This window comes from Leptopilina heterotoma, unplaced genomic scaffold (genome assembly GCF_015476425.1).
Source record: "Leptopilina heterotoma isolate Lh14 unplaced genomic scaffold, ASM1547642v1 Lhet_305, whole genome shotgun sequence".
NCBI classification, from domain to species: Eukaryota; Metazoa; Arthropoda; class Insecta; order Hymenoptera; family Figitidae; genus Leptopilina; species Leptopilina heterotoma.
The window spans coordinates 280,962-304,940 of record NW_025111009.1 but is presented as its reverse complement, the minus strand read 5'-3'; the positions used below and the strand labels follow the sequence as shown (position 1 = coordinate 304,940).

The 23,979-nt window shown below is 21.6% G+C and overlaps 3 protein-coding genes across 9 annotated transcripts in view; 1 reads left to right on the top strand and 2 right to left on the bottom strand.

The window, feature by feature from the left end:
* The window catches only part of LOC122504571 (excitatory amino acid transporter 1-like), a 53,322-nt gene extending 52,391 nt beyond the window's left edge, over positions 1-931 (bottom strand). The window contains exon 1 of the mRNA XM_043615734.1: positions 509-931. The gene's annotated coding sequence lies outside the window, so the exon portion shown is untranslated. The remainder of the gene's footprint in view (positions 1-508) is intronic.
* Positions 1-23,979, top strand: part of LOC122504572 (putative Dol-P-Glc:Glc(2)Man(9)GlcNAc(2)-PP-Dol alpha-1,2-glucosyltransferase) — a 181,922-nt gene that overhangs the window by 151,078 nt on the left and 6,865 nt on the right. The gene's annotated exons all lie outside the window — the stretch shown is intronic.
* LOC122504577 (ubiquitin-like-conjugating enzyme ATG10) overlaps positions 12,724-23,979 on the bottom strand; it is a 63,799-nt gene continuing 52,543 nt past the window's right edge. For 5 of the 6 annotated variants that reach the window (XM_043615749.1, XM_043615748.1, XM_043615745.1 and 2 more), the window contains 4 exons: positions 21,799-21,917; positions 21,009-21,249; positions 15,961-16,129; positions 12,724-13,052 (listed from right to left, as the gene is read on the bottom strand). In XM_043615749.1, coding sequence (XP_043471684.1) covers positions 12,902-13,052; positions 15,961-16,129; positions 21,009-21,249; positions 21,799-21,906 — 669 coding nt within the window. In that variant the 5' untranslated portion in view covers positions 21,907-21,917 and the 3' untranslated portion in view covers positions 12,724-12,901. Of the gene's footprint in view, positions 13,053-15,960; positions 16,130-21,008; positions 21,250-21,798; positions 21,918-22,074; positions 22,094-23,979 lie in introns of those variants that run through there. The other variant, XM_043615750.1, reaches the window with a different exon arrangement.

The following is a 23,979-nucleotide window of genomic DNA, read 5'->3' as shown; positions in this document are numbered from 1 at the left end:
TTGTATTTAATTATATTTAATTTTTACAATTCGATTTCAATTTCTTCGGAACACTTGTAAAAATCGTATAAAAAAGACTTTAAGACGAGTGTATAAACAAATAAGTAAATAATTAAGTAAATCTTTAATTAAATAAATAAATAAATATTTAAGTAAATAATTATGTAAATAGATAAGAAATTTAGAGGAAAAAAAATTCTGTTTAAAAAATGACCATTATTTGGCAAAAATTTAAATCCCACCCCGGCACTCGATGAAAAATTCATCGCAACAAATGATATATTCACAAAAAAACACTGATTTTTCTAATATCGCGAATATTCAAGACAATTGAGTTTATATAACAATAAACAAATCCCACGTGTTGAATTTTGGTAGAAATTCACAAAAAATTCTTTTTTTCAACTTTTCATTTATCCATATCTCATCTGCTTCGAATGCATCATCATCATCACAATTGTAGACTTAATCCAATCAAAGAACATAATTATATCCTCAAGATTCATACCGACTAGAGCCTTATTTATCCCTTGGGCTCCGACATGCGCGCACTCTCTTCAACCCACTTGGATATGTCAATTTTCCCGGGACGGAAACAATTTACTTTTCCTTCCTTTTTATTTATTGTATTTCTTTCTTTCTCTATTTTTTTTTTTTTTTTTTTTTTTTTGAACTCTAATTGTCGGTGGGAAATTTTTATCCTCTTTGTCACGAATTGATAACTTTCTTTTGTTTTTTAAAGTGAAGCACATACACAAGAAAAAAAGGAAAAAAAAGGTTTTATAAAACTACACCGATTATTGGCACGCTGAAAAATGGGAAGGAAAAAAAAAAGAAAATTTTCGTTTTCCTCGCGCCGGTCGCTATTTTTGAAAACGAGAAGATCCTCGCGCTCGCACGCCACGAACACTTGTGGCGTGGAGCAACGCGAGAGTAGAGACCTATAGTCGTCATGGCCGTGCCCATCTTCCAATCGGAGCTTGAAACACAAGAGTCGCGCGAAATCGAGGACTCCACACACACACACAAACACAAAGAGCCACACATATACACATGTAGAAAATTTGTTCTTTGTCCCCGTTAAAATTGGGGAAAATCGCTCATTTTCAACCCCTCAATTTTCGATAATTTGCGTATATTCATTATTGTAATTGCCATATGACAATTTGTCTTTCACGAAATTACACAATTTTGCTATTCAAGAATAGGTTGTAAAGTGAAAAAAAATTTTTTTTTTTTGGGGAAAAAGAAAAATTTTAAAAAATTTTCAACTTTTAGTTGAAAAAATTGTCTGAATTTGAGATGAGAAATTAAGTAGAGGGGAAATGGACTGATTTTCAAAATTAGAATTGACTTATCTTCGCGACTAAAAAATTTGACTGTTTTTTAATAGCTTCGTTTTTATTTTGATAGAGACTTTTTTTACTTTTCTCTACCCTGTCAATTTTTTTTTTTTTTTAATATTCACTGACTTTTGAACGAGACAAACACAGTTTTTCCAAACGTATTAAATTGATTCCACAGTGAATCAAATTGATAACAAAATTTTGGAACGGTTTTTGATTTGATCTACACTTTTGGTATCAATTCGTTGCAATTTGATACTTTTAAGAAGTTATCAGTGAACGTTGGACTCTCAGATAACATTAGTAATTATTATCTTATTTATTATTATAATAATTAATAATTATTTATTATTATAATAATTAATTATAATTAATTAACTATAATAATGTTCGTATTTCATTCTTTCATTCTGTCTGTCCACACTTTGAAGTTAGTTTTTGTGTATGCTTTCTTTTGTTTTTTTTTTTCTTTAAAAAATATTGTTTGACTGATCGAAAAAATGCAGGTACTTTTTCATAATTTATAATAAAAACAATATTTGAAATGAGAAAATAAAAAAATTATGATTAACAAATTAATTTTGTTTATTATATGCTTTTTTCTATAACAAATTTCGTTTGACTGATCTAAGTAATGCAAATTTTTCTCCTTTTTATTTATAAAAAATAGAAAATTGTTAATTGTTGAAAAATTATTATTTAGAAATAGAAAATAAAAATCCATTTTATGCATAATTTATATTTCTCAATAACAAAATTGTTCAGAAACTCATTCTTTTCTTTTGGAAAAGAAACATTACATATTCTATTCTATATTTGTCAATTACAAATTATAATTGAAAATGAAATTGAAACTTTTTAAATTTTTAGAAAATAAAGGAAAAAATTTTACTCAAAAAAATGTTCTGTTGCATTTATTGACGAATTTCTTTAATTGTAAAATTATTCAATAACATCAATAAGTTTTTTTTAAATAAATATTTAAATATTATTTTCCGTAGGAATTAAAATTTTTCAAAACATTCAAATTCAAATTTTTTTAAATTCAATAACTTATAAGAATATTTTTATAAAACATGAAGACAGCGATTGCTCCAAGTCGAAGACTCGGAGTGATCGATTTCTTCATGTTTTATATTAATTAAGAATCACTGAGTGATAAAATAATTGGTTTATATTATAAGAATATTATTACAGTAACTTTTTCAAAATTATTTTCATCATTTTAAATCAATTATTATTTTCTACAATTTTTAATTATTTTTTATGAAAATAATTGAAAAAATTTTATTATTTATAAAAATAATTGAATTATTGCGAAAGAATTTATAAAAATTTTGTAAATCATTGAATTCCTGAGAAATTTGTATTATTTATGAAAATAATTAAATGTTTGCGTACTATTTTTGGGAATTTGAAATTGATTTGAAAATAATTAAACTTTGGGAAAGAATTTTGTTATTTATAAAGATAATTGGGATTTTGACAAGAATTTTTTTTTAATTTGAAAGATAATTGAATTTTATGAAAAGAATTTTATAACTCTTGAAAATAATTGAATTTCTGCAATTATTTGTAGTTTTTCAAAATTGAATTTTTTTAGTGTTTTGAACAAAAATTGGAATTAAATTTTATTATTTATGAATATAATTGAATTTTTCCAACAAATTTCATTAAATTTTTTTAAATAATTGAATTCCTGTGAAAAACGTTATTATATCTGTCAAGATAATCGAATTCTTCCAACGAATGTCATTAAATTTTTTTTAATCAGTAATGAAAATTTAGAAGAATAATTCAATTACTTAGAATCATTTATGTTAATTATGTCAAATATAATTTAATTAGGATTTTTTAAAAATTGTTTTAAAAACAATTGAATTTCAGCGATGAATTTTATTATTTATGAAAATAATTAAATTCTTCTAACGAATTTCATTGAATTTCTTTTAAATAATTAAACTCCTGTGAAACATTTTAATATTTGTAAAAATAATTGAACTTTTCCAACGAATTGCATTTCATTTTTTTAAATAATTGAATTTTTTAAAATTATTTTATGAAACTTTAGAAGAATAATTCAATTATTTAGAATTAATTATTTAAATTATGTTAAATATAATTGAATTCCTGTGATGAATTTTATTATTTATGAAAATAATTGAATTCTTCCAATGAATTCAATTAAGTTTCTTAAATAATTGAATTCTTCCAATGAATTCAATTAAGTTTCTTAAATAATTGAATTCCTGTAAAAAATACTAATATTTGTCAAAATAATTGAATTTTTCCAACGAATTTCATTGAATTTTTTTTAAATAAATGAATTTTTTTAATCAATTATGAAAATTTAGAAGAATAATTCAATTATTTAAAATCATTATTCAAATTATGTTAAATATAATTAAATTAGAATTTTTTTTAAAATTGTTTTTAAAATAATTGAATTCCAGCGATGATTTTTTTGTTATTTATGAAAATAATTGAATTCTTCTAACGAATTTCATTGAATTTCTTTTAAATAATTTAACTTCTGTGAAAAATATTATTATTTGTAAAAATAATTGAATTCTTTCGAAAGATTTTATTATTTGAAACAATTGAATTTCTCTAAATTATTTTATGAAAATTTAAAAGAATAATTCAAATATTTAGAATTTTTTAAAAATTGTATTAAAACTAATTGAATTCCAGCGATGAAATTTATTATTTATGAAAATAATTGAATTCTTCAAATGAATTTCATTGAATTTTTTTAAAATAATTTGACTCCTGTGAAAAACATTATTATTTGTAAAAATAATTGAATTCTTTCAAAAGATTTTATTATTTGAAACAATTGAATTTCTCTAAAATATTTTATGAAAATTTAAAAGAATAATTCAAATATTTAGAATTTTTTAAAAATTGTATTAAAACTAATTGAATTTCAGCGATGAAATTTATTATTTATGAAAATAATTGAATTCTTCAAATGAATTTCATTGAATTTTTTTTAACTAATTGAACTTATATACTATTTATTTACATTAGTTCAAATTTTTACTGACTTTCAGTAAAAATACTGTTGAATGACTTTTAGGTTATTTGTCAGTCCCAAAAGATAAAAAAAAATCTTTTAGCTTATTTATCCGTTTAAAAGGATACAGAAAATCCATAAAAATAAAATCAAAATTTAAGACCAGTCTTAAATTCAGCACTGCCTGCCAAAATCTTGATTTAAGACTTCCCTTCTGCCTGAAAATAAGATTTTCCTTTTAATGTCCAAGTCTGTCTTTGCCTAGCTAGGCTGAGTTCGTTCACACCTTAAATTAAGCCTCAAAAATGGACTGAAATCAAGAAATTTTTTCAGCATGAACGTGCAAATGTGAGTACACACATGAATTTTTCAAGAAATCAAAGCAAACGTATATATTCGTTTGGTTTATATAAAAGCACGCCTATAAGGTGGTGGGTAGGAGCTTTCACGCTACTGGAGCTTGCAGGTTTCAGATACGCAACAAGCGATGGTTTCGTAACCATGGCAACCAGCATCCCTCAGGATCAAACTCCAACATACTTGTGTCCTTTTCCCACCACCAGACTAAACATATATATATATTGATGGCACGAACGAAAAAATACAGAAAGTCAAAAGTCCATATATATAGAGCTTTTGCTTCTTCTTCTTCTTCTTCTCCTTAAGATTAATGAACATTCTGTCCCCGTAACTCTTTTTCGATTCACTAACTTTATAGTCATAAATAATGAACTAAAACGTGGATGCAATATATTTCTTATATCCTAATAGCTTATCAAAAATTCTTTTACAGACATTTTTTTTCCTCTTCTTCTTTCGGGATAGGAAACAATTTTTTTTTCGAAATTTGATTGACAGTTTCCTTCTATATCTAAAAGCCTCCTTTTATTTGATGATACTTTTATTTTGATTTCATAAATGTCAATTTTTTTCTTTCTATCGATTTTCATTTTTAATTGGACGCTTTTGCTTTGATATCGCGACTTTATCTTCTCACTTATTTAGACGAAGATTTGTGCTTTATTTTATGAAAAGATTTTTGCACAAAATGAAAAAAAGAAAAAAAAAAGAGAAAGTGGATGAAATTGAAAATTTTAAAAAAATGCGATCTTGATAGATTTGTTAATTGTTTTCTGTTAAATACTTATTTACAATTTTTTTTTTTTTATTATTTTTAATCTCTTATTTGCTATTTTCTATTTACTTTAAAAGAATAACTAATTTCAAGAATTGGATTTAATTAATGAAAGAATATTATTTAAAGTGGTGTTTTAATAGTTTACCGCTTTTTAAAATTTGAATTTCGCGCCATAGTAACTCTTTAAGTTGCCGTCCAGATGGCATAAAAACTCTCTCACAATCGAAATTGAGTGGACCAAGTATAAGTATATCACTGACACTTCGGGATTCTGATTATGTTTATTTTTAATTATATTTGGTAAATAATAATTAAATGAATAAAAATTTTTTTATTATCTTTAATATCTTATATTAAAAATAAAATAGTTATTACAGTAAAATAATAATTAGAATTAAAAAGTAATTATAATAAAATTTACATTAGCTATGAGTCTATGAATATAATAAAATTTATTAGCTATTTTTGTAATAAAATAATTATTAATCTATTATACTAAAAATTGATCTTTGGTTCCTGGGAATAATGTTTCTTTTTACTTTTTGGAATCTAATATAAATATTGGTTCATTTTGCAAGAATTTTTTTTTTTAATTTACTGTACCTTACACCACAATTATTGGCGATTAGAGTTAATCTGATCATTAGCCAATCGTCAATCTTAGCGAAAAAATTTCGCTCTTGAAAATATTTCCGAAAATTGTAATAAATACAAAATATATAAATATTAAGAATTTGGAGCGAGGTAACGAATTGATAAGAAAACGGGACACTGTGCGAGAAAAGATAAAGGGATACGTCATTATCAAGGATCCATTGAGGATTTAATGAGGCTTGAATGTAAAATGGAAACTCGAAACGCCTCGAGCTAAGGAATTTTTATTTTAACAAAGCCACCTCCGAGAAACGGAACATAGTTATTCCCATTTTAAAGGCACCACTAAAGGAAAAACGAGCGGCCCTTAATGATTTTTTTCGAATTTTATTTTTTTCATCTTTTTCTTTTTTGCTCGTGTCACTTTCAAATGACATTCGTTTATATTTTCCACTCAAGTGTCAATACCCTTATTCAAATTCGTATTTTAAAATGGAAAGATTTTCTTTAAAAAATATGTAATTTTTTTTAAATTTGGAAAGTCATGAATAAAATAAATAAATATTAAAATAAAATAAGATTAAAATAAGTAATTATTAAAATAGTAAATAAATATTCAAGTAAAAAATTAAATAAATAAATATTGAAATGAAAAAGAAACTAAAATTATAAATTATTAGTCATAAATAATAAAGTCCAAAAAAATACAGTGCAAACTTAGAAATAAAAAAGAATTTTAGAAAAATTAAATAAATTATTTTGTTTAGATTTATTTAGACACAAACAATTATAGATTATTTGTCATAAATTATAGAGTCCAAAAGAAATATAAAATTTATAAGTATACTTGAGAGAAAAATATTCAATTATTAAAAATTATTCACTAAAAATATTTCATTCAAGGAAAAATTTGATTAAAACAACTTTGTTTTCGTAAAATACGGTTTAAATTCAAATTAACCAAAAAATTTAAACAAGTGAATCAAATTTGAATTATTCTAAATTTCTAATCGAAATCAACAGTGTTTTATATTAAATTTTCGAAATTAATCTTGAAAACAATCGAGTTTAAAGATCGGAAGTAAAGGAAAAATTTAAATATCAGAAGGTTAACACTGTGTAGTAGGAAGGTCATTACGTAAGAAGTTTCATAATCCTAAATGAAATGATAATCTTAAACGTGTTTTTTAAAGTCCCTTAAAAGGCAGACTCAATATTTACATTTAAATTTTAAATACTGAATTAAAAAAAATTTACATTAAAAAGTATTTTGGTTTTTTTGTTCTTTCTTTGAGTGATTTTTTGCTTTTAATCGACGAACACTTTAATTTAACTGCATAAATTATTTGGAAATTTATAATTCTGCAATATAGACAATTTTTGATTGCTATTTAAAATTAGGCTCTCAGTTTTATTCTTTTGGAATGATTTTTTTTTTAATTACGTTGAATAAAAAATATTTTTTTATTTAATTTCATTTATTGACAGGATTATTTATATTCTTTTTTTTTTTTTAATCAATTCAAATTAAATTGAATTGTTTTCTTAAATTTGATTATTTTTCTATTTTTTCTATTATCTTTAATATTTATTTCAATTATTTAATTTTTTTGAGAAAAAAGTTTAAATTTCCTTCTGAATTTTTGGATTTTTTAATCCGATAATAATTTTAAAAAATTTTACTATGGTTTAGAAATTTTTAAATGAATGTAATTTATAAAATTCAGTTTTATAATTGTTTATTTAATAAATAATAATTCATGTACATCATTAACTATTTTATGGATTGAGAAAAAATTTCTTTGATTCAAATAATCGCGATTAATTGCCTATTATCAAATAAATTTATTTAATAAACAAAATTAAGAAAAAAAAAATTTCTATTTAAGTCAATTAAATGATATTTGGATTTTATACTAAAATTACTGGTTTAAATCCAATTTACATGATTTAGATATAAAAATTATTTGATTCAAGTAAATATTTACTTGATAATAAAGTTTACAAAAAATAATATTAAGCAATAATTAGTAATAATGATTTTAATTTAAAAAATAATAAATAAATAATAAATACATATAATAAATGATAAAATAAATTATAAAGAATAGAAATCTATAATTATTGCTGAAAATTGTAAATTCAATAAGTTTGGCATTAATATTTTTTTCTCAAGAACAAAATTTTAAAGAAAAAAATTTATACACAAGGGATTTTGAAAATAAAATTTTAAAAAAGTGAATATAAAATCCTATTTGGACAAAAATTATAAAAAATTTTTAGAAATAAATTAATTATAAAACACAAAATGAAAAATAAATTTAAGTACAATTTTTAATTGTAAAAAATTAAAAAGCTAAATGTACATTGTAAATAACTAAATAAAAAGTTAAATAAAATTACAATAATAAAATAATAAAAAGTAAATGAAAAGGGGTTCAGAAATGTTTCCTAAATATCAAAGAAAATCGAGAATTAATATGAAAAATAAATTATTGCAAATCATAAAGTCTGTATATTATGGAATTTAGATGTTCCTTATGTAAGAATTTCTCGGAAATTACGAAATTATTTTTACTGGGTCAAAATGAAGCAGATTCCAACATATTCGTTAAATGTTTTAAAATGACGATTTATAAATGATAAATAGCGTGTTGAACGATTCCAAAAAGGGTCACCCACGCAATAGCGAGCAACACCTCAATATTTCAATTTTTTATTTTGTTTATTTTTTACAATGCATTTCCCCTGCAAGTTGACAAATTGAGGAATCAATAATCTCATCATTTCACAAGTTTTTACACATCGAAAACAGATTCACTGATACCCACAGTACATTCGGGAATAGAATAATAGAAAAAAAAATACACGCGAGTGTGAAAACAGCTTTACACAAAAGTTTATTGTTCTTTTTTCTCCTAGTCTCTATAAAGAAAGTGGAGCAAAGTATTTTTTTTTTTTTAAGAAAAAAAATTACAAACAATTTTTTTTTCTCTACAGGGCTTAAAATTGTAAATCTCTCGGTGAAAGGAAAAAATAATTTTATCTCCAGAGATGTTTTTTGAGAATAAATGGAAATTTTTTAGAAATTCGAGAGGAAAATTTGTTAGGAAGAATTTATATTGCAATTTTTATATTTAAAATAAAAAAAATAAAAATATTCAATTTTTATTTATTTTTTATGAAATATGCATTTTTATTTAAAAAAAAATTAAAATTGGACTTGAATTAAAAGGCGCAGAAAACAAGTTTTGCAGTCCTTGATTAACTTATTATTCACAATCATGTTTGAATCGCAAAACGAATTTCGACCCAGAAATTTAATTCCGTGGAAATTTTTCTTTTTTCTTGCCTCAACGAAGCTTTATGAATTTATCGTTTAAAGAACTGGAAAAGTTAGTAAAAAAACAAGAAACAATAAATACTTTCATTGTTTAAAAAAATGAGAAAAATAATTTTCTTTATGGAATTCTATTTCATTTTTATCTCGAGATATTAAATATTTCACTGTATAATAAATGCTTTGTTTTTTTTTAATTTTCCATCAACATTTTTATTGTTTCTGAGTTTTAAACTCTAGAGAAAAACTCGTTGATAATTTTTATTTATTTTATTTTCATATTTATTTTTTTTTAACTGGTTCATAATTATTATTCCATATTTTCGAACTTTTTTTTAATACTTTATATTGTAGGTAATTAAAAATATTTAAGGGAAAATAAATAGCACAAATTATTCATTTTTATTATTCAAATATAATAATAATTTCCATTCTATTATTTAAAATTATTTGAATAATAAAATTAATGAATCATGTATTCTTTATTTTCGAAGAAAATTTTCATATTATTATTGTAATTAAAATTTTTTACAAGTAAAAAATAAATTAATTTAAAAAATTATATTTTTTATTATTTAAGTCATAACAATATTATATTAATTATTTGAATAAATAAAATAAAAAATTTATGCATTCTGTATTTTCGAGGAATATTTTTAACTTATCGCAATAATTAAAAATGTTTTAGCGAAAAAAAGTAATTAAAAAATAATTATTATTATTATTGTCTAATTAATTAAGTGAATAACTCGTGTATTCTGCGTATTTTTTAAGGAAGACTTTTGATACTATCATTAGCGTAATTAAAAATTTTTCACATTAAAAAAAAAAGCAGAAAAATTAAAAAAAATTTAATTAATTATTATTTGAATAATGAATATTTGACGTATTCTCTACTTTCCAGAAAATTTTTTTAATTTATAATAAATTACCATTTATTTTCATTATAGAAATTATAAGAAAATTTTACCCCAAAATAAAAATTAAAAAATAGTTATTCAATATTAATTATATTTCAATTATAATAATACTATTTTAATTATTATGATAATAATTAATATGATTTTATTTTAATTTTAAGATGCAGTAGAAGTTCATAATGCTAATAGTTTAAATGGGAAATTTTTGAAAAACAAAAAACCATTTTTGGGGGAATGAGTTTGGACCAATGAGTCAAAAAGATTAGGTATAACATTATTTTTTTATTTAATAAATTAAATTAAGACACTGTTATAGTATATCATTGACAGTAATCTCCCATTCTATTCTTTACAAAAAATAATGATTAGATTATGATGGTAAAAAGAAAAGTGATGAAACACACCCCAATGACCCAGATATGTCCATTTATATAGCAGAAATATAAAATGGTTTAAGGTCATGTGGAATAATCTTCCTTTTTTTTCTTCATCTCCTTCTTCTACTTCTTATTATTATTCTTATTAAAATAATAATAATGATAAATATTTACTTGAATCAAATAATTTTTATTTATAAACGAAATATATTACATATAAATATGTATTTAATATTATTATTATTATTAAGTATTTATTAATTATTAATAATTAATAATTATGATGATAATAATAGTTACTGTTATTAGTATTATTATTACTCTCTAAATATGAATTAGTAAATTTTACTAATAAATAGTAATTTCTATTAATTTATTAGTAAAATTTACTAACTCAAAAGCAAAAAGTCCGTCACTAATAGAAATTAGTAAACATTTTTACTAATTTAAATTTAGGGAGTAGAATTATTATTATGATTAATGTTATTAATAATAATAATAAATTAGTTATAATAATTATTTTTATTAATATTATTATGCTTATTATTATGATTAATGTTATTAATAATAATAATAATAATAATAATAATAATTAATTAGTAATAATTATTTTTATTATTATTATTATGCTTCTTATTATGATTACTATTATTGTTAAAAAAAAGTCTAAAGCTCATTTTATATCTAGTGAATAGAGCAATAACAAAACAGCATGTACAAAAAGAGAGAGATTTAATCATTCAATCATCTTAAATTAAGTATGAGATCACTAGTGATAGTTTTCTAACACTTGTAATTTTTATATGTGTGTGTATGTTTCTTTAGTGTTTCGTTGTTTATCGTGTTTTAAAAATATTTTTTGGCAACTTTCCGCCACTGTCAATATAATATATATTCGCAGTGACTATTAATTTCTGTCCAGAAAATTAATGTTCCTTTTCGTTTTCTCTATGAAGCCTTGTAGTTCTTATATATTTATTAGGGTCATTGTATTTTATGCACGATTTAACTTTCTTTAAAAAAATTTGCATGTTTTTTTTTGAAAAGTAAAGTTAATATTTATTTTTCATTAAAAATAATTGAAAATTTTTATTTATTTTATTTAATAATTGCTTTCTAATAGAGGAAAAATCCTTTCTCTATGAGAAATTATTATAATATATAATATATAATGCCTAATAATTATTATCATTATTATTGTTTCACTTTCATTGAAATGACTTTTTGTTCTTTACTGAAAACAAAATTTATTTGCTACAAATAAATATTTACTTGTTACCAATTAATATTTGAATCAATTAAACTGGTACTTTTTAAATACCAAATTTAAATTTCAAATAAAATATTTTTTTAACAATAAGGAATTAAATAAACATGAAAGAAGAAAGTAAAATAAATTAATTGATTCAATTGAAAATTATTTGATTCAAATAAGTTAGAAAGGAAAATTAATTTCGAACTAATAGTTCGAATTTAATATATTTATTCATTGACAATGTATTTCGTAAATTCTAATTTAAAAAAAATACTATTTAATTGATTAAAATCACAGTCGAATAAAAATAAATATTTATTTGATAATATAGTCGCACATAATTTATCATTCTAATTAAATTCTTTTCAGTCCATTATTTTGAAATCCATTAATTTAAATCGTTTTTTTTTTGTTTGCCTTCTGATTTTTTCTTTCTTTGAAACCAAGGGAAATTGAAATATTAATATTAATTAGTGTCACTGATATTAAAAGATAACAGTAATTAATAAAAATATATCAGAAGACAACACTAATTGACACAGTTATATTAATTATATTACCTAAAACAAACCACTAAATGCCCACACATGATTAATATTAATTACTCATAAATTCTCTCGGGAAATAGCAAATAAAGTGAAATATTTATATTATGATAAAATAAGAAAATTTAATATCTTCACTGGTATTACAGTAATACAATATTATACTAAATTGAATTAAATTACATATTATACATTTCGAGCATATAAATACCTTTTTTTTCGGATGATTCATACAATTATATATTCATTTGCTTAGAGAGAAAGGAAATATACTCATTGTCGCAGTGTATTAGACACTAGATTATTACAATATAGTGTTTAGTTCCAGTTTGGAGATCCTTTGTGTCAATGATGATGCAATTTGTTGCTACTGAATCTCAGGAATATCATGTTCATGTTTGGAATTTCCATCTGCTTCTGTGGTGTCCCGAAAGGTCAATTCATAATATTCTGGTCTTATTTTAAGGTTTAGAGCCGCTGTGGCCACCACACTCAGCCAACTAATTAATTTGTTGTTGCTGGAAACATTTTGAATTTCTCATTTGATTATTTGTAATTACCAAATATTTTTTATTTCACATAAAAACTTTTTAATTTAAAATTAACTTATTTATTATTTTATTTCTATATTTAAGTTATTTATTCTATTTCTTCTATTGTTTTTTTCTTCTTAAACTAAATTATTTTTAGTAAATAATTCTTATTAAATCATTACACTGCAAAAAGAAGTATCTTATTTAAGATGTTTTGGTAGTCATTTTTAAGTTATTTGAAATATCTTAATTTAAGATGTTTAAAGTATCTTCGTACACATTTTCTTCATATTTTTTGGGAAAAAAGTTTTGAGGTTAACTATGGGCTTATATGTAAGACATTTTATGCATCTTAGTTTTTAGTAACTTAAATTTTTTTCGCATCTTACAATTCACAAGTATCTTATCGCTAAACATCTTATTGAGACAGAAACATCTTAATTTAAGATACTTTAAAAAACTTACAGAAGTATCTTACTTTTTTAAGACAGAAGAAATATCTAAGACGTATAAAACATCTTAAAAATCAGTAAGATACTTTAGAAAACATCTTATTTTAAGATGTAAGATACCATTTTTCCATCTTACATCTTATTTTAAGATATCAAATAAGACACCTATTTTTGCAGTGTAGAGGCCTCGGTTTGACTTTAAGGCGCAAAATATTCGCTTCAATCAATTAAAAACATGAAAAAATTCGTTTATTTATATTTAATCTCAAAAATTTTATTTTGTATTTCCCTGATTTTCCGCTTTCACTATAATTTCGAAATTCAATTATTCAAAATTGGAATAATTTTATGTTAAATAAATATTTAAATACTTTTTATTTGTTTTTCTATGAGAAATAAAATTTTAAAAAGTTCAATTTAAAAACTTAACAATTTCTAAAAATTACAACCATTAACCCTTACTAAAATTCAATTATTTTCTACAATTTTTAACTAAATATCTCTAAATAAATTTTTATTTAATAATTTTCCGAAAGTTCTTCGACAAAAATTTTCGAAGAATTTTGTAATTTAAATAATTAAATGATGTAATTATTTAAATTACAAAATTTAATTTTTTATAATAATTGGGCGAAATTTGGTAAAATCTTTTAAAAATAATTGAAATTTTGTAAAATTTTATAAGAATAATTGAAATTTTGTAAAATTTTATAAGAATAATTGAAATTTCGTAAAATTTTATAAGAATAATTGAAAATTGGTAAAATCTTTAAAGAATAATTGAAATTTGGTAAAATATTTTAAGAATAATAGAAATTTGGTAAAATTTTTTAAGAATAATTGAAATTTGGTAACATTTTTTAAGAGTAATGGAAATTTAGTAACATTTTTTTAAAACAATTGAAATTTGGTAATATTTTTTAAAAATAATTGAAATTTGGAGAAATTTTGTAAGAATAATTGAAATTTGGTAAAATTTTTTTAAAATAATTGAAATTTGGCGGAATTTTGTAAAATATTTTTAAAATAATTGAAATTTGGTAAATTTTTTTTAGAATAATTGAATTTTGGTTCAATTTGGTAAAATCTTTTACAAATAATTGAATTTTGACAAAATTTGGTAAAATCTTTTACAAATAATTGAAATTTGGTAAAATCTTTTAAGAATAATTGAAATTTTGTAAAATTTTATAAGAATAATTGAAATTTTGTAAAATTTTATAAGAATAATTGAAATTTTGTAAAATTTTATAAGAATAATTGAAAATTGGTAAAATCTTTAAAGAATAATTGAAATTTGGTAAAATAAGAATAATAGAAATTTGGTAAAATTTTTTAAGAATAATTGAAATTTGGTAACATTTTTTAAGAATAATGGAAATTTAGTAACATTTTTTTAAAACAATTGAAATTTGGTAATATTTTTTAAAAATAATTGAAATTTGGAGAAATTTTGTAAGAATAATTGAAATTTGGTAAAATTTTTTTAAAATAATTGAAATTTGGCGGAATTTTGTAAAATATTTTTAAAATAATTGAAATTTGGTAAAATTTTTTTAGAATAATTGAATTTTGGTTCAATTTGGTAAAATCTTTTACAAATAATTGAATTTTGGCGAAATTTGGTAAAATCTTTTACAAATAATTGAATTTTGACGAAATTTGGTAAAATCTTTTACAAATAATTGAAATTTGGTAAAATCTTTTAAGAATAATTGAAATTTGGTAAAATGTTTTTAAAAATAATTGGAATTTGGTAAAAAATTTTTAAAAATAATTGAAAATTGGTAAAATCTTTAAAGAATAATTAAAATTTAGTAACATTTTTTAAGAATAATAGAAATTTGGTAAAATTTTTTAAGAATAATTGAAATTTGGTAACATTATTTAAGAATAATGGAAATTTAGTAACATTTTTTTAAAACAATTGAAATTTGGTAATATTTTTTAAAAATAATTGAAATTTAGTGAAATTTTGTAAGAATAATTGAAATTTTGTGAAATTTTGTAAGAATAATTGAAATTTGGTAAAATTTTTTTAAAATAATTGAAATTTGGCGGAATTTTGTAAAATATTTTTAAAATAATTGAAATTTTAAAAAATTTTTTTAGAATAATTGAATTTTGGTTCAATTTGGTAAAATCTTTTACAAATAATTGAATTTTGACGAAATTTGGTAAAATCTTTTACAAATAATTGTAATTTGGTAAAATCTTTTAAGAATAATTGAAATTTGGTAAAATCTTTTAAAAAAATAATTGAATTTTAAAAAAATTAGAATTTTTTTTTAATTCCACGAATTACTTTTTTAATTTATTTTAATATAATTTTTAGGAGTTGAATTTATAATTAATTTTCATGCAAAATTTAAATCGCAAAAAATAAATTTTTAAATTTAATTTTTGAAATAAATTTTTAAATTTAGAAAAAATAATTGTACCTTTTGGGTGTGATTTTTAGGAGACTTTGAGACATACAGGGATGAAGGTACAAAAAACATGTGCCAAGAATTGGATGAATCGCTTGAGACAATTCGGAATAATTTAAATTCTCATTTTCAAGTAGCTTTTGAGCCACTTCTACCGATACTGGATTGATTCCTGGACAATCTGTCGAGAAAACAAAAAAAAATTCATTTTTTTAAAAAGAAAAATTAATTATAAAAAAAGTAATAATAATAAATTAACAAATTTACTATCAACTAAAAACAAAAATTTAATTCGAATCGAAATTTTTGTTTTAAATTTATTTATGAATTCACAAATAAATTTAGTTATTAGAGTTAAATATTAAACAATTTCATTGAAACTTTTAGTAAAAAATGTAAAAACTACTAAATGAAATAGTAAAATTTTTACCGAAAATTAATGAAAATTTTTACAGGTTTAAAAAAATGGACAATTGTTTACTATATAATTTTAATTTAGAAACTATAATTATGAAAATGATTCATAAAATTATCGCTTGATAATTTTGATATGAGATATGAATTATATTTTTCCTAATAATTTCTGCTCCCTCATTGAAGAGAAAGAGGAGCATAAAAAATGGGTTTTCATATTTAATTTAATCTTTATTCATTTCCACTGATCAGATGTCATCTTAGCCCAGTTTAGGATTGTCTGCAATCGAAGGAACAATCAGCGCAGTAAGCGGACCCCACTTCCGTATAGATTAAGGTCTAGTGGTGATCAGTCGCTGATTCCGATGACTTTCATAAACCCCCACGTGCAATAAGACATCAATACTCTTTTTCCACGGAAAATTATTTCTCGTCTCAAAAACGAATAAAAAACAAAAAGTCAGCCACGACTTTTTACTAATAATTTAGTTAAATTTTTAACTAATTCTGATTTAGAGAGTAGAAAGTAAAATCTTGACTGAATTTTTTTACTAATCTCTAAAGAGACTAATCTACTAATTAATTATTAATTAATAAATACTAATCTTAATTATTTTTTACTAATTTGAGCAAAAAAAGAATTAGTTAAATTACCAGTGGAAAATAACTAATTGTTAGTAAAAATTTGGTTGATTTTTTGCTTCAGCAATTTAGTTATTAGTAAAAAGTTATTTTTTGTTAATTGCTGAAGCTAAAAGTAATAAATAATAAGTATAATTAGTTTAAAGTTTTTTTTTACTAATTGTTGAGGCAAAAAATAATTTTTAATTAATAGTAGAAATTTATTATTTTTGGTAAATAAATAACTAGGAAAATAGTCAAAACTAATTGAATTTGTTACTATTTAGTTAGCAAAATTTGTTGTTATTTTTCCAGAAACTAAAAGTGTCTATAATTAGTGAAAAGTTATGTTTTACTAATTGTTAAAGCAAAGAATAATTTTTTCGTTACCAGTAGAAAATAACTATTCATTAGTAAATAAATAATTAAGGTAATAGTCAAATTTGACTAATTGAAGTAGTTACTATTTAGCTGGCAAAACAACAATTACTGTTAAAGCAAAGAATAATTTTTAATTACTATAATTTTTTACTAGTAAAAAAATAACTATTTATTAGTAAATAAATAATTAAGAAAATATAGTCAAATATGACTAATTGAGTCAAAAAGTTCAAAATCATTAGCATAATTAGCATAATTAAAACTAAAAATTAATTGAGTAATTAGCAAAATTAGCATAATTAGCAAAATTTTTCGTTATTTTGACATCAACTAAAAGTGACTATAACTGAATAAATAATAATTATATCCAATTAAATGGATTTAATTATCAATATTTCCTACTATAATTGAATCTCTGATTAATTTTTTACTATTAAATTCAGGGTTGCCACGCTTTTGCTCTTTTCGAATTCCCTGAGTTTTCCAGCTTTTCCAGGTTAAAAACATAATTTTCCAAGTTTTTGAAACGAAAATTATTCGAAAACATCAATAACTTCATTTTAAAATAAATATTTAATCATTATTATTTTTTCATATAGAAATTAAAATTCTCAAAAATTTCAAATTCAATAACATAAAAGATAATATTATTATAAAACTTGCAACTTTATTACTGAAACTTCTTAAAAAATTATTTCATCATTAAGTTTATTCATTTCTAGATTTTTCAACTAAAATTCTTCTTCAAGTCAATTTTTTAAAAATAATTTTGGAAAAAGTTCTTTGAGAATATTCAAATTCTTTGACTTACCGAAAAATTTGAGTTATCGCGCTTTGTCTCATTAAATTAGAAATTAAAAACTTGAAATAATTAAAAAATAAATTTCATTAAACTTTTTGAAAAAAATTAATTCTACAGAATTCTTAATTAAAAGTATAAAAAGTTCAAATTTTCAAAGATTTTAATTTTTTTTTTTTTAAATTTATTGAAAATTCAATTATTTCTGAAAATCTACGCTATAATGCTTTCAATATTCAATTATAATCTAAAATTTTAACTGAAATTCATTTTTAAATCAATATTTATTAGAAAATTCTACGAGAATTCAATAATTTAACTACAAAAATAAATATTTTATTAAATAATTAAATGTTTCTTAAAATTGAATTTTCATAAAGAATTTTATCAACAAATTTTTAAATAATTGAATTCTCTTGACAAATTTTTTAAAAAATTTTTAAGAATAATTTCATTTTTCGAGAAATTTGATGAAAATTGTATAGGTATTAAAAATAATTGAAATTCTGTCAAAAATTTTAATAAAATTTTATTCATAAATAATTGTAATTAAATAATTGAAGTTAAATAATTTGAAATTCAAATAATTGAATTTCAGAGAAAAATTTTATTATTTATAAATATAATTGACATTTTGACGAGAATTTTTGTAAATTTTTTAAAAATAATAAGAATTCTTTTGTTAAATTTTATTGAAATAGTAGGCAATGAAAATAATTGAATTTTGACAAATTTTTATAAAATTATTAAATTTCTACGGAGAATTTTATTAAAATTATTTTGAAAAAAATTTGAATTGCTACGAAGAATTTCATGAAAATTTTTGAAAATAATTAAAATTCTTTGAAGAAAATTATAATTAAATTTTTTGAGGAATTCCATTAAAATTGTATTAAAAATATTTAAAAGTCTGCGATAATGAGTTTTACTATTATGTATTTATGAAAATAATAAAATAATTGAATCGTTGTAAAAAATGTTATTTAAATTTTTGAAAATAATTTAATTTTTGCGAAGAATTTTATTATTTATAAAACTAATTGAAATTTTGACGAGAATTTTTGTAAATTTTTTAATATAATTGGAATTCTGCGAAGAAAATAATTGAATTATTTCGACGAATTTTATTAAAATTTCTTTTAAAATAATTGTAATTCTTTTGTGAAATTTCATTAAAATATAGTAGACATTGAAAATAATTGAATTTTGATAAATTTTTTAAATTAATTGCGGGCCTGGAACGGATAACTGCCTTCTACGCATAGTTGAAAGGGAGAAAGGACTATACCAGTCAGACAACAGTGAGCGCCTCTAGGCCTCTCAGTGATGTCTGACTGGTATAGTCCCTTTCAACTATGCGCAGCAGGCAGTTATCCGTTCAGGCCCTCAATTAAATTTCTGTAACGGAGAATTTTAATAAAATTATTTTCAAAAAAAAATGTGAATTGTTACAAAGAATTTTATTAAAATTTTTGAAAATAATTTAATTCTTTGAAGAAAATTTAATTAAAAATGTATTGAAAATAATACGTAAATTCTAATAAATAAATTGTAGCAAAGATTTTTAAAATAATTTAATTTCTTTGATAAATTTTAATAAAATTTTTAAGAACAATTACATTTTTCGAGGAGGTCCATTAAAATTGTATTAAAAATAATTTAAAGTTTGCGTTGCGAGTTTTATTATATGTATTTATGCGAAAATAATTGAATCCCTGTAAAAAATGTTATTATTTATGAAAATAATTGAATAATAATTTATAAAAATAATTTGTAGATAATTGAATTTCTATGAAATTTTTATTATTTATGAAAATAATGAAATGTTTGCGTAGAATTTAAAAATTTTTTTTAACTAATTGAACTCATTTGGGAATTTTTATTAAAGTAGTGGATATTAAAAATCATTAAATTCAGGAAAGTTTTTGTAAATATTTAAAAATTTGCCAAGAATTTTATTAAAATCTGTTAAAATAATTTTCTAAGAAGAATTTTACTATTTTTGAAAATAATTGAATTTCTGCAATCATATCTAATTGCTTCAGAATTCAATTTGTTTATTGTTTTTAACTAAAATTCTTCTATAAATCCATTATTTTTAATAATCAATTAAATATATATTTATATATTAAAAATTTTAACTAATTTCAAAAGAATTTTAGTTATTAAAATTTTTTTTAAAATCTAGGTTTCATAAAATTTCTAATTAAATTCATTTAAAATTGAAATTTTACAAAATTTCAAATTAAAATCTTTTGAAGTTCATCTACTTATGAAAATTGTAAACGCAACTCTTTTAAAATTGAATTAATTTTGAAATATTTAAGTAAAACTAGATTTCAAGAATAAACACAGTAATTTTAGAAAACAACAATTTTCCAGGATTTTGATCAAAATTCTCTGATTTTTCCAGGTTTTCCAGGTTGTGTGGCAACCCTGAAATTAGTAATTTCTAATTTTTATCCTAATTCAAAAATTTCTATACCATCAGATCTCGAAAGTCGATAGCCAATCGACTTTCTTCTTCTAAAAATAACGAAAATCCTAAAATAATATTTCAATCTTCTTTTACGAAGTCATTTATTGATTACAGAAATTTAAAGAGATTAGCTTTATCGACTAACTGCCACGAAAGGAAAACTAGCTCGCTCTGTTGAATAGAATTAACAGTCTTTAGACAACTCCCTCAGTCGGGAACTATAGAGAAAGAAACTATTTTCTTTATTGAAAATTATTAATCCCAGAATAAATTTAAATAAAAAAAAAGTAAATAAATATAGATTAAAGGAAAATATAAAAATAAAAAAAAATTTCTTTCCCCACCGGAAGTTATTGAAAATTTTACCCGATTTCCATCCGTTGAAGTAGAGAACCGGTACACTGTAACTCATAGACCAAAGGATATGATGTTCCTTAACTAGAGGCCTCTCGAATGCAGAAGGAGCTTCAAAAGGATCTTCTCTCAATTCAAGACAAAGCTCATTTGACAAATCCTCTTCTGCCTTTAAACACGATTCACTGCACGGAAAGTCGATTGAAATAAAAGTCTTTTCTTGTCGCAATAGATAACCCTGTCCAGGAATATTCTACAAAAAAAAAAAAAATTTTCTCATGTTCAATTTTCTTCTTTCTTTTTCCTTCTTCTTCCTTTTCTATTTTCTGTTACCAATATACAAAACCTGTTTGTTCGCTAATAAAAATTCTTCACAGAATTTATTAATTAATTTATTTTTATTAAGAAATAAAAATTGACGAAACAACAAATATTTATTTATTTGTGAATAAATATTGTTTATTTATATTTTATTTTTACTCCTATTTTTAGTCTGCCGTTACATTGTTTTATTTTTATTTCCTTTTCTTTCTCTTCTGGTTTTATTTGAAAAACAGTTTTAATTTTTGGTTCGTCAATTTTTACCTATCTTGATTTCTAATTTCTTGCTAAAAAGTAGAAAAATTGTGATTGTGATAGTAGGAAATAAGTAATTGTGTAATTTTTTTTTTTCATTAAATCTAAACGCAGGAAAAATGTTTTGAAAGGAAGACATGTGAACGTATTTTCTAGTAGGATTGAGTAATATGTACATATATATATATCTATGTGTTGTATTCGATCGATCGTCTAACGAACGTACCTTGTCCCCTTCAAATTGCCAATGGTCGTCAATTGCATTCGATATTTCTATGATGCTTTCGGCATTTTCAACGAACTCTTCCCAAGTCATTGTTCCTGGTCCATCCATTTTTTTCCCCTCTAGCATAGCAAACAAACAAAAAATTCAGTTTGAAAACAACTTTTCATTCTCATAAATATTTGCCTAAGGCTATACGAAAAAAAAAGTTTTCTAATTCAGAAAAATTTTTATTTTGGAAAAATAATATCTAAATTTATAAATAAAAAGAAGTTTTACTTTTTTTGTTACTTCTAGAGCATTCACACACTGAATGACCTAAATTCTTATCGCTGTCAGTAATTTTTTCCGCACCTATTAAAACGACCAAAATTCGTTACAATAGAAGATTTGGATCGATTTCGAATTTTTTTTTTTCAAATTTGTGTTTCTTTTCTTGTGACAAGAATTTATGACAAGTACTTGTCAGTTGCTTCGTACCTTTATCAGTAATATGAACTTGAAAAGTTATACATACTTTCCTCAGTTTTATTTTCCGGTAAGAAATAGAATTAGATGAGAAAACATTAACTGACAAAGTTTACTATTATGCAAGAGAATTAAAAACAAAAAATTATTCACACTCAAGGTTTATTATATAAATGAAAATTATTGTTTTAAGTGACGTAATTAGTGGACAATCTATAAATATAAATAGTGAGGAAAAAGTTTTATTTCAAATGATCAAAATCTTTTTTTAAATAGGTACCATTTTTGTTTACGATTAATTTAGGCAACATTTTTTCAGATTAAACAAATTTAAATTTCATAAAGTATTTCGATTCGTTTTAATCATTTTTTTAATGGTTAATTTTTATCTATTTGCAAAGTTTTGATATCTATTTTTTAAGTTTTCCAGATTAAACAAATTTAAATTTCATGAAATATATTTCGGTTCGTTTTTAATAATTTTTTTAATAGTGGATTTTTATCTAATTTCGCAAAGTTTTGATTTTTATTTTTTTAATCTTGATTTTAATTTTTAATAATTTTAATTTCGGTTTACACTGTTTCCAAATATTTCGGTTTACTTTAATAATTTTTTTAAAACGTCGATTTTAATAAATTATAACTCATTTCCCAATTGGGAAATGAGTTATAATTTATAAAATCGACGTTTAAAAAAAAAAATTGACAGAAATTGACGATTAAGAAATAAATAAATTTCATTCATTAAAAAATAAAAAAAAAAATTTTTTTAAATAAACATCAACGATTCAAATCTACTATCTACTATCTACTATCTACTATCTACTATCTACTATCTACTATATATATAAAATCAGACTTTTGTCTGTACATTACTCAGAACATTAAATTTCACACATAATCATTCGTTTTGAGTATCAAGGATTCCAAATATACCAATAAAAAATTTCGTGTATGTATGTATGGATGTATGTATGTGTGTATGTATGTATGTATGTATGTCACAGAATCTTTGTTCGCGCATCACTTAAAAACGGCTAAACCATTTGCAACCAAATTTGGCAGAATGTTAGACCTTGGGCCAAGGAAGGTTTATAAATTTACAGATTTGAAAAATATTAATTAGAACGGGAGATATTCAATTTTTTCGAAAAATTCAAAAACCAAAAATTTTCAAATTTCACATTTTTTTAAAAAATGCTTTCAAACTTTCTATAATTGAGTATAACATGTTATTTAGTCACATTTTAGAATATTTTTGCACAAAAATAATGTCCTATAACTAAGATGTAAGTATAAAAGTGTTTTCAAAAATTTCAAAAAATCGAAATTTTTTAAATTTTATATTTTTTAATGAATTGCTTTAAAACTCTCTATAATTGAGTATTACATGTTATTTAGTCAAATTTTATCATAATTTTTCCAAAAATACTGTCCTCTAACTAAGATGTAAGTATAAAAATAATTTCGAAAAATTCAAAAATCGCAAATTTTATATTTTTAAATGGACTGCTTTTAAACTATCTATAAATAAGTATTACATGTTATTTAGTCACATTTTAGCATAATTTTGCAAAAAATAGTGTCCTAAATAACTAAGATTTAAGTATAATAATGTATTCAAAAAAAAGTCGCAAATTTTCAAAATTTACATTTTTAAATGAATTGCTTTTAAACTCTCTATAGTTGAGTATTACATGTTATTTAGTCCCATTT